Source organism: Capricornis sumatraensis, chromosome 13, assembly GCF_032405125.1.
Source record: "Capricornis sumatraensis isolate serow.1 chromosome 13, serow.2, whole genome shotgun sequence".
Classification (NCBI taxonomy): Eukaryota; Metazoa; Chordata; class Mammalia; order Artiodactyla; family Bovidae; genus Capricornis; species Capricornis sumatraensis.
In genome coordinates this window covers 72167868-72184395 of record NC_091081.1, presented here as the reverse complement: position 1 = coordinate 72184395, position 16528 = coordinate 72167868, and the positions used below count along the sequence as shown (strand labels likewise).

At 38.8% G+C, this 16528-nt stretch overlaps 1 protein-coding gene across 1 annotated transcript in view; it reads right to left on the bottom strand.

Annotated features, from left to right (window-relative positions):
* Window positions 1-5080: 5080 nt before the first annotated feature.
* SAMD5 (sterile alpha motif domain containing 5) overlaps window positions 5081-16528 on the bottom strand; it is a 58160-nt gene continuing 46712 nt past the window's right edge. Inside the window, exon 2 of the mRNA XM_068984831.1 lies at window positions 5081-5143. Coding sequence (XP_068840932.1) covers window positions 5081-5143 — 63 coding nt within the window. The remainder of the gene's footprint in view (window positions 5144-16528) is intronic.

Genomic DNA, 16528 nt, shown 5'->3' with positions numbered 1-16528 from the left:
ACAATGGAGAAAAGACAATCTCTTTAACAAGTGGTGCTGGGAAAACTGGTCAACCACTTGTAAAAGAATGAAACTAGAACACTTTCTAACACCATTCACAAAAATAAACTCAAAATGGATTAAAGATCTAAATGTAAGACCAGAAACTATAAAACTCCTAGAGGAGAACATAGGCAAAACACTCTCCGACATAAATCACAGCAGGATCCTCTATGACCCACCTCCCAGAATACTGGAAATAAAAGCAAAAATAAACAAATGGGACCTAATTAAAATTAAAAGCTTCTGCACAACAAAGGAAACTCTAAGCAAGGTGAAAAGACAGCCTTCGGAATGGGAGAAAATAATAGCAAATGAAGCAACTGACAAAGAATTAATCTCAAAAATATACAAGCAACTTCTGCAGCTCAATTCCAGAAAAATAAACGACCCAATCAAAAAATGGGCCAAAGAACTAAATAGACATTTCTCCAAAGAAGACATACGGATGGCTAACAAACACATGAAAAGATGCTCAACATCACTCATTATCAGAGAAATGCAAATCAAAACCACAATGAGGTACCATTTCACGCCAGTCAGAATGGCTGCCATCCAAAACTCTACAAGCAATAAATGCTGGAGAGGATGTGGAGAAAAGGGAACCCTCTTATACTGTTGGTGGGAATGCAAACTAGTACAGCCACTATGGAGAACAGTGTGGAGATTCCTTAAAAAACTGGAAATAGAACTGCCTTATGACCCAGCAATCCCACTGCTGGGCATACACACTGAGGAAACCAGAAGTGAAAGGGACATGTGTACTCAGTGTTCATTGCAGCACTGTTTATAATAGCCAGGACATGGAAGCAACCTAGATGTCCATCAGCAGATGAATGGATAAGAAAGCTGTGGTACATATACACAATGGAGTATTACTCAGCCATTATAAAGAATACATTTGAATCAGTTCTAATGAGGTGGGTGAAACTGAAGCCTATTATACAGAGTGTAGTAAGCCAGAAAGAAAAACACCAATAAAGAATACTAATGCACATATATGGAATTTAGAAAGATGGTAATGATAACCTTATATGCAAGACAGCAAAAGAGACACAGATGTATAGAACAGTCTTTTGGACTCTGTGGGAGAGGGAGAAGGTGGGATGATTTGGGAGAATGGCACTGAAACATGTATGATATCATATATGATATGAATCGCCAGTCCAGGTTTGATGCATGATACAGGATGCTTGGGGCTGGTGCACTGGGATGACCCAGAGGGATGGTATGGGGAGGGAGGTGGGAGGGCGGTGCAGGATGGGGAACACGTGTACACCCATGGCAGATTCATGTTGATGTATGGCAAAACCAATACAATACTGTAAAGTAATTAGCCTCCAATTAAAATAAATAAATTTATATTAAGAAAATAAAATAAACTAAGATAAAATTTTTATTGAAGTATCATTGATTTACAATGTTGGGTCAGTTTCATGTGTATAGTACAGTGAATCAGTTATACACTTGCATATATCCAGTCTTTTTTCTGGATTCTTTGCCCATATAGGTCATTACAGAGTATTCAATAGAGTTCCCTGTGCTATATAATAAGTAGGTCCTTATTAATTATCTATTTTTATATATAATAGTTAGCTTATGTTCATAACACAATCACTACAGGAAAAAGCTATCAACATGATTCTAGAATTTGAACTCAGATCTGAGGAACTCCAAAACAAAAACTCAGTGCTTATTGTTTCTGTTATTAATTTCACCCATCAAGATGGTATAAATTTCTCTAGACAGAAAAAAATGCCTGAATAACAGCTATTCTAAATTGATATAAATTACTTTGTGAGGAAAGAACTCTTAAAATTATGCATTCACTCTGCCAAGAATATGTGAGTTAAATCTCCATCTCAAAAATTTTAGATCAAATAAAGAAAATTTTGCTATAATCCTCCCAATTCCTCAATATTATGAAGTGTGTAATTAACCTCTCTCTATGGTCTAGGAAATACAAATAAAGATAATCCTCTAGTTTTGATAAGATATTTATTTATCCCTCCATTATTTCCTTCTCCTTAAAAAATTAAGGATACCATGAATGTTAGTTAAAAGAGAAAAACACTGTGAAAAATTACTCTTCTTAAGCATTATTATCTTCAGATACAGTTCATGGTAAGATTATTTCCTTTCTCATATCTATAGTCTAGCTCTTAACTCATCTTCATTTAATGCAAAGGAATTAATGGGCTTCCTTCAATACTTTTCTGCTTATTTTAAAGCTTTCTTCCTCTACTTTCAGGTAAGAAATCTTTAAACTCCACAAGCTATTTCACTGTTCTAGATTGTGCCTCTTAATTTAGATTGCTGTTGTTGTTCAGTTGCTAAGTCATGTAATTCTGCCACTTTGTTGACTGCAGAACACCACAGCTCCTCTGTCCTCCATTCTCTCTGAGTTTGCTCAGATTCATGTCTATTGAGTAGATGATGTTATCTAACCATCTTACCCTCTGCTGTCCCCTTCTTCTCTCGCCTTCAGTCTTTCCCAGCATCAGGATCTTTTCCTATGAGTAGGGTCTTTTCCAGTGAGTCAGCTCTTTGCACAGCTGGCCAAAGTACTGGGGCTTCAGCTTCAGCATCAGTCCTTTCAATGAATTGTCAGGACTGATTTCCTTTAGGATTGACTGGTTTGATCTCCTTACAGTCCAAGGGACCCTCAAGAGTCTTCTCCAACACCACAGTTCAAAAGCATCAATTCTTAAGGCACTCAGTCCTCTTTATGGTCCAACTCTCACGTCCATACATGACTGCTGGGAAAAAACCATAGCTTTGACTATATGGACCTTTGTCGGTAAAGTGATGCCTCTGCTTTTTAATAGGCTGTCTAGGTTTAGCATAGTTTTTCTTCCAAGAAGCAAGCGTCTTTTAATTTCATGGCTGCACTCACCATCTGCAGTGATTTTGGAGTCCAAGAAAATAGTCTGTCACTGTTTCCATTGTTTCCCCATCTATTTGCCATGAAGTTATGGGACTGAAGGCCATGATCTTCGTTTTTTGAATGTTGAGTTTCAGTCCAGCTTTTCACTCTCCTCTTTCACCCTCATCAAGAGTCTTTTTAGTTCCTTTTCACATTCTGCCATTTTGCCAGAGTGGTATCATCTGCATACCTGAGGTTGTTGATATTTCTCTTGGCAATGTAGGTAGAGGATAATCATTTTCAAATTTCAAGAGCAAACCCAAAGAGAAGATTTAAACTTGGCAAAATAATTGAAGTTACACATTATACAAATAGAAAATCAAACGTGAAATGACTGAAGAATTTTCTAGTTCCTGTAGATTGCATCATAATGCCCAGGATGAAAATAATAGATTTTTCAGAAATCGGGTCCTCTCCAGCAACAATTCAACAAATGCATGAAAATGCACATCTGTGAAATAAATCTGCCACAGATGCTGCACCTGGAAATGAGGTCTAAAACAGGAAGCCATTTATTATCACAATAAATCATATCTATAATCTATAGAGATCCCTACTCCATGAACAAAAAAAAAAAAAACCTAGTTTGGAAATTTTAAAGACTCTAGTTCACTTAAAAAAAATAATGATGAAAGATTGATTGGAATATAACTCTTACAGAGCTGCAAGCTACAGCATGTTGTTTAAAAGACATGGTATACATACTTTCGGAGCTTAATTTCCTTGCATTTGTACTTAAGAATGAGACTGAATTTACCTAGTCTAAATTAATCTTTCGAAGTGACCAAACTATGTAAACCTGATATTTTTAAAGTGATTAAAATGGCCCTTGGAGACCTTAACTGCCTACCCATTCCAGTATGCACCAGGAAAAAATGAAGGTAGATTTCTTTTTTTTCCTGAGAGTTTCCTACTCTTGAGTATTGTGTGATGTAAACTTTTATCTCTTACATACATCTAAGCAGTGCAGAGAAGATTTTGGAATACAGTACTGCCTAGCTGCTCTTAGAAGCTGTTTGACAATGGGGCTGGCTGTGTTTCTAGATCTTTCTGATGGTCTCCTTTCAACTAAGTTTTTGGTCTTCTCAACATGGTTGCATTTTCTAAGCAGAAAAGAAAACTGCCAACATCCAAAGGCAAGAACATCAGGAAGCAGAAAAAATTCAAAATTCATCTTCATTTCCTCCTCTCACCTCCTTCTACTCTCCTTTTAGGCTCTGGTTATAAAGGGCTCTTAATATCCACTCCCACTGCTCACCCCCCGCCAAAGGCCTGAAATCAGAGTCTGGGGAGGCAATCTGGGGCATAGCAGCGTCCAGAGCTGAGGAAAACCAGCCATCAAACCACATAGCTGGACCTTGCTCAACGTATGTCAGAGTAAGACACTCTTACAGTTCCCAACACTCAAGTTCAGTCAGATGAAATTTAAAAACAGAAGTTAGAAAAAAGTTTCTTCCTTTGCTTTTCTTTCCTTACAAGTAGATCTTGTAAGGAACATAAATCTGTCACTTTTATCATTCTACCTATATCTGAAATAACCATATAAAGCACCTTAAAAAGGGAGCTCCTTCACCAAACTATTCTATATAGAATTATGTAAAATATCTCAAACTATGAAAACACAATATTATATGAAGTGGAAAAAAATGTTTAAATACAAAATTAAAATGACTATTCTCAAGTTAAAGGCTAATTTAGAAGTGATATAATGTCTAGCTATTGCCAGAAACTTTTTTGTCTTGTATTACACACTTAAAGTTAGTCAGATTAACCAAAAGTTTTAGCCAGTCTCATTTGTTTTCATCAAGCATGTATAGTATGGAGGGCAGAACCCCCAAACACGCAGAAGACCATTTCTAACAATGGTATGTTTTTAAAAAAATGAATTCAGTACTTCCTTATGTGTGATATTTCACTGCCTTTTGTCTAGCTATTATGAATGTGTTACCCAGTATACTAAGTTGATAATTCCAGAATTTTTCCAAGCAAAAAGTTAGGCTGATGAGTATTTCCAGGGTCATCATCCATTTCCCTTTTTGAAAGAAGGTTCTAAATATGCCCTTTTCCAGTCTTCAGGCACCTTATCAGTCCTCCGCGAGTTTTCAAAAATGATATCTAGCGGTTCTGTGATGACTTCGGCCAATTCATTAAGAACTCTAGGATGCCAGCCATTGGGACCTGTGGATTTGAACATATCGGGGTTATTGAAGTTCTCCTTTACCCATTCTTCCCCTAGTCCATCACGGATTTCTGCTCCATTTTTTAAGTCATACTTGTCCCTTTCTGGTTACCATATGGACTTTTGAAAACTAACTTTAAGACTGTCATTTATCAATTTTCTCTTTGAAGCTAATAATAAGAAAATGTACTTTATTCTTCTCAAGTCTATATTTGTTTTTTTAAAAAGGTCTACTTCTCTTTCCTTTAATGTTTCTTATGAGAACAGGAAAGTAAAAAAAATTAAATAAAAATATATCTTGTAATAAGTTTGCCTTCCTAAATCATATCGCTCAATTCTACACTTTGGTAGCCTTAGTCATAGAATATCAGTCAACATACTGCAAAATATTTCAAATGCTACCTAGCTCATGCTCAGGAGGTATGTATCTATCCAGCTTGTCTGTGTAAAGGCTAATTCAAAATGCACCTTCCTAAATAAAAGATTCACAATCATCTTTAATCATAATCATTTGTGTGCACAAATAGTAACTTTTCCACACAGGCATTTAAAAGCATATTTGTGCATAAGCTGGAAAGAGATGAATCAGGATTTCTTACAAAGAAGTAACCTAGCAGAATTCATCTGCTATTGTGTGGTGATCTGCACCAGCGTTCTGGGGTTGATATTACACTAATTATCTCCAAGCTCTGATTGGTGTTGACAGTTTTAACCCCTTCACAGTCACCATGATTCCTCCACAAATGAAAGGCAGCAACAGATTACAGTTTCCTGCCCATCTGTCACCGTTGTGCCCTGGGCCAAGAGTCCCTTGACAGATCAGAATGGACAAAGGAGAAGGAAAAAAAAAGAAGAGTGCAAAGGAAGAATGAGGATGCCTGGGTCTCTCCCATGATTTTTGATACGAGAGGCAGACGGTGCTGCTTGGATTCAACCATTTACGTGTTTTTTGGTGTGTTTGTTTTTATTGTTGTTTAACTGAAAAAGCTTTTCGAAAAGGTTGAATCACTTTTGCTCTCTTTCATTTTTGTTTTTCTAGTCTACAACTTTTCAGTGTTACCTCTAGTTTTGTCTCTTACAAAAAAAAATTGTATTGCAGGCATTATTGAAAGACTTTAAAAAATTATTCTGCACATTTCTCTAGGGTACAATAATTTGTTTTAGCACATGCTATGTTCACCCCTGCTCAAACAGCCACCTGCTGATAGCAATATGTTAACTAATATGTCACTATTAATTACTTTGGGTAAAATCATCCAACAATTGCATCTAAATGGATAGAAAGTATTACTAGCCATGCTCAGAAAGTTTCTTTCCCCAGAGAATCAGGCTGTTTTGAGATCTTTTTGTCCCTGTAATACCAAGTAATAATATCTTAGTACTCACTAATATATTCAAATAGTCACTCAGATAAACCCATCTCCAAGCCGATCCATTCTTCTACAAAAATCAAGCTCCTATTATAAACTATGTAAAAGTAATGTCTGATCTAACTTGACAAGCCAAGTTTTTTGGGTTTTTGTTTTCTTTTTTTGAGGGGAGGAGTGAGGGAAATTTAGCTTAACATGAAGGCAAAACTGTTTCATTTTTAATGCTCTAATAAATGAATAAATAAAAAAGTGCTGCAACAAAAACGTATTTGCTTTAGAGTGTAAGTTAACTTGCTGTTTCTACCTGAAAAACCAGAAGGAATCTCTGGTTACAGCATTAGGGCAACTAAGAGCCGACTCATTAGAAAAGACTCTCATGTTGGGAAAGACTGAAGGCAGGAGAAGGGGATGACAGAGGATGAGATGGTTGGATGGCATCACCAACTCAAAGGACATGAGTCTGAGCAAGCTCCGGGAGATAGTGAAGGACAGGGAAGCCTAGAGTGCTGCGGTCCATGGGGTGGCAAAGAGTCGGACACGACTGAGCAACTGAACAACTGAACAACAAAAGACCTCAGGAAGACTACAGCTGAATTTTGACAAAGTCACCAAGGAAGGAGATACCATCCTGAGAAGACTTGTTAAAACAAAAGATTCTCAGATGTTGCACCATGCCTGATACAGCTCTGCCTGAAGTCAGCAAGATACCCCCGCCAACCATTAAAGGTCACTGTGTTAAAGATCATTGTCTTCCAGGAACCTATGGAAATAAAGAAAATGCCCTGGACAGGCTATCATCTAGTAAATGCAGGTACCCTCGACATTAAACTCAGCTAAAGATGTACACCACGAAGTCATTCACAAATATAGTATCAAGCTAACAGCCCCAACTAAAACCTCTTGCGTCTTAGGTTCAGCAAAAACCAATTGCATTGATTAAACAAGCCCAGCCTTGCCATTTGCTAGTTTTCATTCTTTGGGGGAAAGGGTGGGAGGCAGACAAACAGGATTTCCGCAGTTGGGTCATGGAGAGTTTCAAGATGTGAAAGCAGTCTCAGAGAACAGTAATTAGCGGAGCACATGTTGCTTCATGATCAGAGGAGACATTAGTAATTTCCCTGCTAGGAAGGCTCCTTGGCGCTCTGGCACCTGGCATGCACTGTGACATTCTGGATCCTGCTCCTTATAGATCCCACTCTTCAAGCAGAAGAGAAATGAACAGATGTTTACAACTCTGATCAGCATTAAGGAGATAACTGCTAAAAAGATGTCTTATGGGCAAACAGGCGATGTCAGTCCAGTCTCACTTCACAGAGCTGCTCCTATCAGCTAACATTTTTTCCATTTTATTTTCTCCCTAAATTGTCCAGCATATTCCTACAGAGAGAGAGAGAAAAAAAAAAAGCCCTTTCTTCATTCCTTCAAGGAAAATAAAAATCTGTTTTATATAAGTTTGGGCTTTCCAGGTGACACTAATGGTAAAGAATCCGCCTGCCAATGCAGGAGACACAAGAGACGCGTATTCAGTCCCTAGGTCAGGAAGATCCCCTGGAAGAGGAAATGGCAACCCTCTCTAATATTCTTGTCTGGGAAATCCCATGGACAGAGAAGCCTGCCAGGTTATAGTCCAGGGGGTCACAAAGGGTCATACATGACTGAGAACACACACATACACACACCTTATAAGCATTTACAGCCTTCTTTGAATATAGGACTAGGTTGACTTAAAAAAAAAATAATGAAAAAAATTGCCTCAAATCTGGTCCTTTCTCAAAACGCGCAAAAATCCATCTCTGGACCAATAAATGAGTGAGTGAGTGAGTGAAAAGAGCTCAGTCGTGTCCAGCTCTTTGCAACCCCATTGACTATACAGTCCATGGAATTCTCCAGGCCAGAATACTGGAGTGGGTAGCCTTTCCCTTCTCCAGGGGATCTTCCCGACCCAGGAATCGAACCTGTCTCCTGCACTGCAGGCGGATTCTTTACTAACTGAGCTATCAGGGAAATCACAGGACCAATAAATGGTAAATTATATTTTTGGTTTTACTAATGTTCTTGAAGCTTTACTGTTTTTAAAGACAGAGTTTATAAAATTGAATGCCAGCAGTCTGTAATGTGCCAAATTATTATCTATTTCTAAGGAGATATTACTAAAATGTTTATAATCCTAGCTGGCCTAATTATTCCCCGACCTGCTTTGAGACACTCAGAGTTCTTACCTTGGGGCCATACAAACCTAATTCCTGGGCTGAACTGTGGCTTTCTCAGTCTTACTTGTTCTAGGCTATTAAGAAGGGTGAGAGAAGAAGAGAGGAAGTTTTTCATTTGCCACATATCTGGCAATTCTAATCTGTTAGAGTTCCAATCAGAGAAACGAAGGGGGTGTACGGAGGCACAGAAAAAGTTATTGAAAGAATTAAAAAAACTATTATCCTGTGGCTAAATATTAAGTTTTATGAGATAATGTGTGTTTTTTTCTTAGCTGATTATTCTGATTTTTAATTGACTACAGGTCTGCTACTCTTTTTAGCTTCTAATTTCCCCTTAATTAAAAGGCAATCAGTGTCAGGTTCAGGATAAGCCATTTAGTAGTTATTTTGCTATTGTGATATTATTTAAAAGGATGTAGCCCCACTGCAGATGTAGAACCAATAAATTCTCCACTTATGGTAGCTTAGATTTAAAAAACAAACAAACAAAAAAAAACTGGTGACTGTACAATAATAGTCCATGCAATTTCCTTACAATTGGGGGTGGGTCAACTGCCTCTCGGAGAAGGGAATGGCACCCCACTCCAGTACTCTTGCCTGGAAAATCCCATGGGCCGAGGAGCCTGGTGGGCTGTAGTCCATGGCGTCGCTAAGAGTCAGACTGAGTGACTTCACTTTCTCTTTTCACTTTCATGCATTGGAGAAGGAAATGGCAACCCACTCCAGTGTTCTTGCTTGAAGAATCCCAGGGACAGGGCTGCCTGATGGGCTGCCGTCTATGGGTCGCACAGGGTCGCACACGACTGAAGCAACTTAGCAGCAGTAGCAGCAGCAACTGTCTCTTAGGAAAAAATTAATAAAAAATAATGGTACAAATGTTGCCTGGATGGCACACATGCACTAATCTGGTGATATACAAGATTTTTTTTATCACATGACTTTCTCAACATTTAGCCATGTCACACTACCTATCATTATGGACCCAAGGAAGATTGGTAATACTCTAACAGACTGGGGAGGTGGCAGGTGTGTATAAATACAGCCTCATTTTAGCTTCAAATTTCTCCAAAGGCATAACCACATTTTAGACTTCTTTATATCCACTGCAGCCATGAAATTAGAAGACGACTGCTTCTAGGAAGGAGAGCTATGACAAACCTAGAGAGTGTATTAAAAAGCAAAGGCATCACTTTGCAGAGGTCCATATAGTCAAGGCTATGGTCTTTCCAGTGGTCATGTATGGATGTGAGAGTTGGACCATAAAGAAGGCAGAGTGCCAAAAAATTGATGTTTTTGAACTGTGCTGCTGGAGAAGACTCTTGAGAGTCACTTGTCCAGCAAGAGATGAAACCAGTCAATCCTAAAGGAAATCAACCCTGAATATTCATTGGAAGGACTGATGTTGCAGATGAAGCTCCAGTCCTTGGCGACCTGATGCTAAGAGCCAACCCAGTGGAAAAGACCCTGATGCAGGGAAAGACTGAAGGTAGACGGAGAAGAGGGCAACAGAGGATGAGACGGTTGGATGGTATCGCCGATTCAATGGACATGAACTTGGGCAAACTCTGGGAGATGGTGAGGGACTAGGAGGCCTGCCTTGCTGCAGAACATGGGGTCGCAAAGAGTCGGACAGCACTTGGCCTCCAAAGAACAACAGCAATATCCACCCTGGGAATATTATACAGCATGTCATGTACTACTACTGCTGGCTGATTCAACTGTCCACAGTAAAATTTTTCCATCCAATTTCTCAGTAAACTAAGTTGCTATCAAGAAAATTTAAGTCTAGCAAGTCAGACAGGAGTATAGATACCTTTGCCTACATGGCAGAGAAAAAATATCAATATCAATATGTTGACTAATCCCATCGGAATCTTCATGGTCACCTTTCAGTTCCTCCAAATGCCTCTAAGGGGCGCCTCTGAGCTGCTGGGAAAGTTGAGGCTGCCTCCCAGAACAACAATCTGAAGGAGCCGATGTCATGTTACACAATGAGCTGGCATGGATATCCTTCCTGCTACAGGTGTTCCACAGGGTAGGTTTCTTAGGGATTCTATAGACTAGAAAAACATTTGCCCATTCCAGAATGACCTGTGTATACTTTCTTTTTTTGACTGTAAACACAAATACCCAAATGAATTATAAACCGTTCTTTATAACTATCCTGTCTTCATGTATGGTGTGTCCTTGCTAAGTATTGATTTACTAGCTAGTTTCTGGACAAAAATAAATAGGTTATAACAAACTGCACTGCTACTCACCACTTTCTCTGGACTCACAAGAGTTCTAGGCTTCACTCAGGATTAAATTTGCAGGTTTTCAGCAAATTGAAAGTATACTGGAGAGGATGGAAATTTTCCTACCCCTTCTTATTCAGCAAACCCTCAGGAAAAGACTCCAAGGTTAAAAGACAAAAGCGTCTTGGTTTATTCTCTCCTCCAGGCATTAACTGGCTTTATAATTTTTCCAACTGAATAGCTATGTAAATTCCTGATTTCTTAAAAGCACTTTGTTGTAGTCATCGCATATTCCAAATATGCTAAAATTCCCCCACATGGAGAGCAGCCCACAGGACTGTGCCCTGCAAGCTGCAGAAAACTCCAGGAGACAAGAGGCCTAGGACCTCCCTCTCTCCCCAGAATTGGTCCTGTCTTATCTCTCCCAGGAAGAAATGATCAGGAATTGAACTGTTAGGAATTCTGAATTGTTCTTTCAGCAATTTTATAATAATTAACAGCTGGTCACAACATGAAGCTGGGGCTAGGTCACCACACTTCCAAGAAGTATAATAGCACAGTTAAGGAGGCAAAATAGTAGCTGGAGGGGACAGTGGTTTTAAGAACAAGGAAGGATCTGGGCACGTTTACAGGAGTGGAAGGGTTCCATGGAGAGAGACCAAATGCAAGAAAACAAAGGGATAATTATGGGCCATAATTATGACTAGGGCCAAGAGTAGATACCCAGAGGACGGATTAGTCTTAGAGGGGAGAGGGTAATTTTTCACCAGAAACAGAGGGAACAAAGAACAGATGGGCAAAGATGCCAACATACTTTGAGATGAAGGAGGGGCGAGGGAGCTCTTGTGCAACAGACTTGATGTTCTAGGTAATGACGTAGCCAAGGCCATAGGCAGAAGGGGAGGTGAGGGGGCAAGGGTAGTTTTAAAGCACCTGAAGGTGGCATGGGGGGTCTGAAACAGTCACCAAGAGAATTGTGACATGAAATCAGTTTGACAGTTCCAAGAGGGCAGATTAGGCTGGGCTGGGCAGGACTGTCATGGAATGACAATGAAAGGGCTTTTAGAGGCTTTCTATACTATGCTTCAAAGTCTCCAAATGCTACCCAAAATAGTGATCAAGACACAGGCCTAGAAATGCTCAATAGAAGTCCAGAACAGAAACAGTGATAAATGCTACAGGATGCTGAATACTAGGGCTTCCCAGGTGGCTCAGTGGTAAAAATGCTCCTGCAATGCAGGAGATGCAGGAGACGTGAATTCTCACGTCCATTGAGTCAGTGATGCCATCCAACCCTCTCAACCTCTGTCGTCCCCTTCTCCTTCCTCCTTCAATCTTTTCCAGCATCAGGGTCTTTTCCAATGAGTCAGTTCTTCCCATCAGGTGGCCAAAGTATTGGAGTATCAGCCTCAGCATCAGTGCTTCCAACGAACACTCAGGACTGATTTCCTTTAGGATGGACTGGTTGGATCTCCTTGCAGTCCAAGGGACTCTCAAGAGTCTTCTCCAACACCACAGTTCAAAAGCATCAATTCTTCAGCACTCAGCTTTCTTTACAGTCCAACTCTCACATCCATACATGACTACTGGAAAAACCATAGCTTTGTTGGCAAAGAGATGTCTTTGCTTTTTAATACCCTATCTAGGTTTGTCCTTACAAGGAGCAAGTGCCTTTTAATACTGTGGCTGCAGTCTCTGTCCACAGTGATTTTGGAGCCCAAGAAAATAAAATCTGTCACTGTTTCTACTTCTTCCCCATCTGATTGCCATGAAATGATGGGACCAGAAGCCATGATCTTGGGTTTTTAAATGTTGAGTTTTAAGCCAGCTTTTTCACTCTCCTCTTTCATCCTCATCAAGAGGCTCTTTAGTTTCTTTAGTTCTTTATGTTTATAGTACATACTATGATTATAACCAGTCTACCTCAGTAACAGTCAACAGCTACTAACAGTAACTGAATAAACTTCTTCTGTGCCAGGCACTGTGCTGAGGACACAGCATACTTAAGCATAATCTCCTTGACTTCTTACCATAAGCCCACATGATGGCTCTCCTGGACTCAGTTTTACAAAGAATCTGAGGCTTTCAAGTGTAGATATCCTGAGAGTGTCAAGTTAGTGGCAGAGCAGTTCTATCCAACAGTGAAGCCCACCCTTGTAAAAGTATGCCTGCACTCCCCATCATTTTTGTTTTATTTTATTTATATATGTATTTACTTATTTATTTTGGTTGCATAGCATGCAGGACTCACCCAATCAGGGACTGAAACCATGCTCCCTGAAAAGGAAGTAAGGAGTCTTAACTACTGGGCCGCCAGGGAATTCCCCTCACCATTTTTGATTGGGAATGTACAATAGTTGAATAACATCCCCTCAGACTCACAGCCACCTGAAATTCCAGAATGTGAACTTGGAAATACAACCTTTGCAGATGATGTAAGCTCTGCAGATGCCATCACTGGTGTCCTTTCAAGAGGAGAGGAGACACAGACAAAGAAGGCCATATGAAGACGGGCACGCAGAATGCAGTGATGCAGCTATTCATACAAGCCCAGTAATGGCAGGAGCCACCTGACGCTGGGAGAGAGGCAAGGAAGAATTCTCCCTTCAAGGCTTTGGAAGGGAGTGTGGCCTCACCAAAACCGTGTTTTCATACTTCTGGACTCCCAAACTGCTAGAGAGTAAATGTATGTTGCTTTAAGCCACTCAGTTTGTGGTACAGCCCTCAGAAACTAATATGCAACCCTTTCATAGAAATATATAATTTCTCAAATGAGCTTAGGAGTATTTTTAATCACTTCATTTTCGGCAGTACATGCAAATGTGATTTTAAGCAAAAAGTATTTCATTTTTATTCAGGGTAAGAAATGTGCATAATACTTACTTAGATATTACATTTAATGTCATTCATAATATATAAGAAAATTTTAACTTCATCCTATTAAATAAATGATGCCAACTATTTAATTATGTAGGAAAAATATGATTTATAAAAAATACATTAAAAACTAAATACTGTGTTTCTGCATGGCCTCCATGTATATTAAGATGCAGACTGAGATTTAACTATTTCCTACAAAATCAAAAATATAAAATAGTCAGCAGTTGGGGTGAATGTTTTTATTTTGCTTGATGTCTACTAGTTTATGTACCTGAATATTTATGATTTGCTTTAAATTGCAAGATAAGAAAAAAGGTTTCAGTGACTAGTTGTAAGTATTTCTCTACAAATCACATACTACATACATGGACATTTTTATTTCCAATAGTTAAAAATGAATGTAAATGCCAGTATTTTTCTATTCTGCTATCAGTTATTGAAGAATTAAAGAATGAGAGTTTAACGTGCAATGTAAGCATATTTGAGATCTAAGAGGTTTTCATTTCACAGAGGAAAATATTTAAATAATTTCCATTGTATGCTTAAAGATATGTAATGAAAGAGTTACTATTCCCAACCTGGAGAACTTTTTTGACTCCTTTAACAGTTCAGAAACCTCCAGCTAGTCAACATGGCAATTTCTATATTAGCAGTTCTCAAACATCTGGTTCCAGGAACAATATGTAGTTTTAAAAACCACTGAGGATTTCAAAGAGCTTTTGTTCATGAATTGTAACTCATATATATATATATGCATATAAATAAAGTAACTTGATATTTACCATATTTGAAACTGCAAATGAGAAATATTTAAAATATTTAATTCACTTAAAAATTAAAATAGTACATTCATCAGGTTAACATAAATAACATTTTTATGGAAGATATTTACCCCCAAATTAATAATAAACATTGCATTGTTTTTCATTTTTACATATCTCTTTAATGGCTAGTTTAATAGGCTACCGAGTACTTACATCTTCCACACTTGAACTGTGATAATATGCTGTTTTAGTTGAAATGTATGAAGAAAATCTGTCATTAGAAAGAGGAAAATATTTTAATAGCTTTTCTAGGTAGACAATTGTAGACATTCTTTTGATACCATGCCAAAATTGAAAACGTATAGTTTCTTAAGTCAGTTCCAATGTGAAATCTGAAACCATAGCAATAAACTTTTTGTACTCCATTAACGATATGAAAATCTGTCTGTCTTCTACTATTAACAGATCCTTTCTCATATATGACTTGGTAATATCATGCATTAATCATTTGGAAAGTACTGGGTTCCTGAGTTATGCAAATCTTCTAAATGTTAACACTTCATCATCATTCAATGTCAAAAAAGAAACATATGCTACTATCACCACCTACCTCATCAAAAAAGGCTTCAAGTCTTGGGAAACTATCAGTTTTACTGTGGCATACACGTTTTTAATGTAAGTTTTCCTTAAATATTCAAATTTTGTTATTAACAAATATTGTCCATTCTTTTTCTTAAAATATTACCAGTCGCTCAGTAGCCTATGATTCTTTGTGACCCCATGGACTGTGGTCCACCAGGCTCCCAGGATTTTCCAGGCAAGAATACTGGATTGGGTTGCCATTTCCTTCTCCAGGGGATCTTCCTAACCCAGGAATCAAATCTGAGTCTCCCACATTGCACTCAGACTCTTTACTATCGGAGCCACCAGGGAAAGGTTCACTTTATTCACTTTCAAGAAATTTAGCTGCCAAATATCCAGTAGGTAACCATAGTTTGTTCCATAGTGTTCTTCTAAGTGAAAATGATATTCCATGACTAAAGCAGCTAGTTGAGCTAGTAACTTAGACAACAATAGAAGGGGTTGGTAAGAGACGAGGTTCACATTCACTTCCATTTGCAACAGAAATCTTTGTGAGTGGTTATCAAAAAACATGTCCTCAAAAGTTGAGACTTAATAAGTTTACTAATTTCTACTGCTTCATCAAGGCCATTTTAAGGAAAATGGTCATTTTTTTTGGCATGTGTTCAAGAATGCCACAAGCACTAACATAGTTTAGTGTCTCTGCCTTAATTGGCATTAATGTGATAGCATTTTTACACCTAGTGGCTTTTGTGCTACTAATGCAAATGTCCACAAAGTAAAAAAGGCAAATAATGTCAAAGAGTATTGTTATGAAATAATTACCTTGCAAACTGAGTCTTGGGGACCCCCAGGGAATCTGTGGACCACACATTGAGAACCACAGTCTAAACCACTTCTAGACACCAGAGTCGAGATACAGGCCACACACACACACACATAAATCACCAGTGGATCACAGACCAATGCATCACTCTGGAATATAATTCTGCCCTTTGCAATAACTCCTTCCTTCCAATCACTCTGCATTTATCTTCCTGGCTCCCTACCTGCCTCAACCTCATGAAACTAGGACGTCTGAATATAGTCTTTCTGCCTTGAAGGTGAGTTGACTTTCCTCCTCTGGGGAGAGGGTTTGCAAAGATAGCTAGGCTGGCTTGGGCAGAAGGGGTGGGCAGGGGAAACACTTCTCAAAGGGACTGTGCTTGCCAGCCTTTACAAAAGCAAGAGCTTTTGAAGTGACTTAGGCAATTCTGATCAAAAATAACCCTTTGTCTCTTGGCGTCCAGTCCCAGCTCCCGGAACACTGAAGCGTGGCCTCCACTGGGCTTTAACCTCACC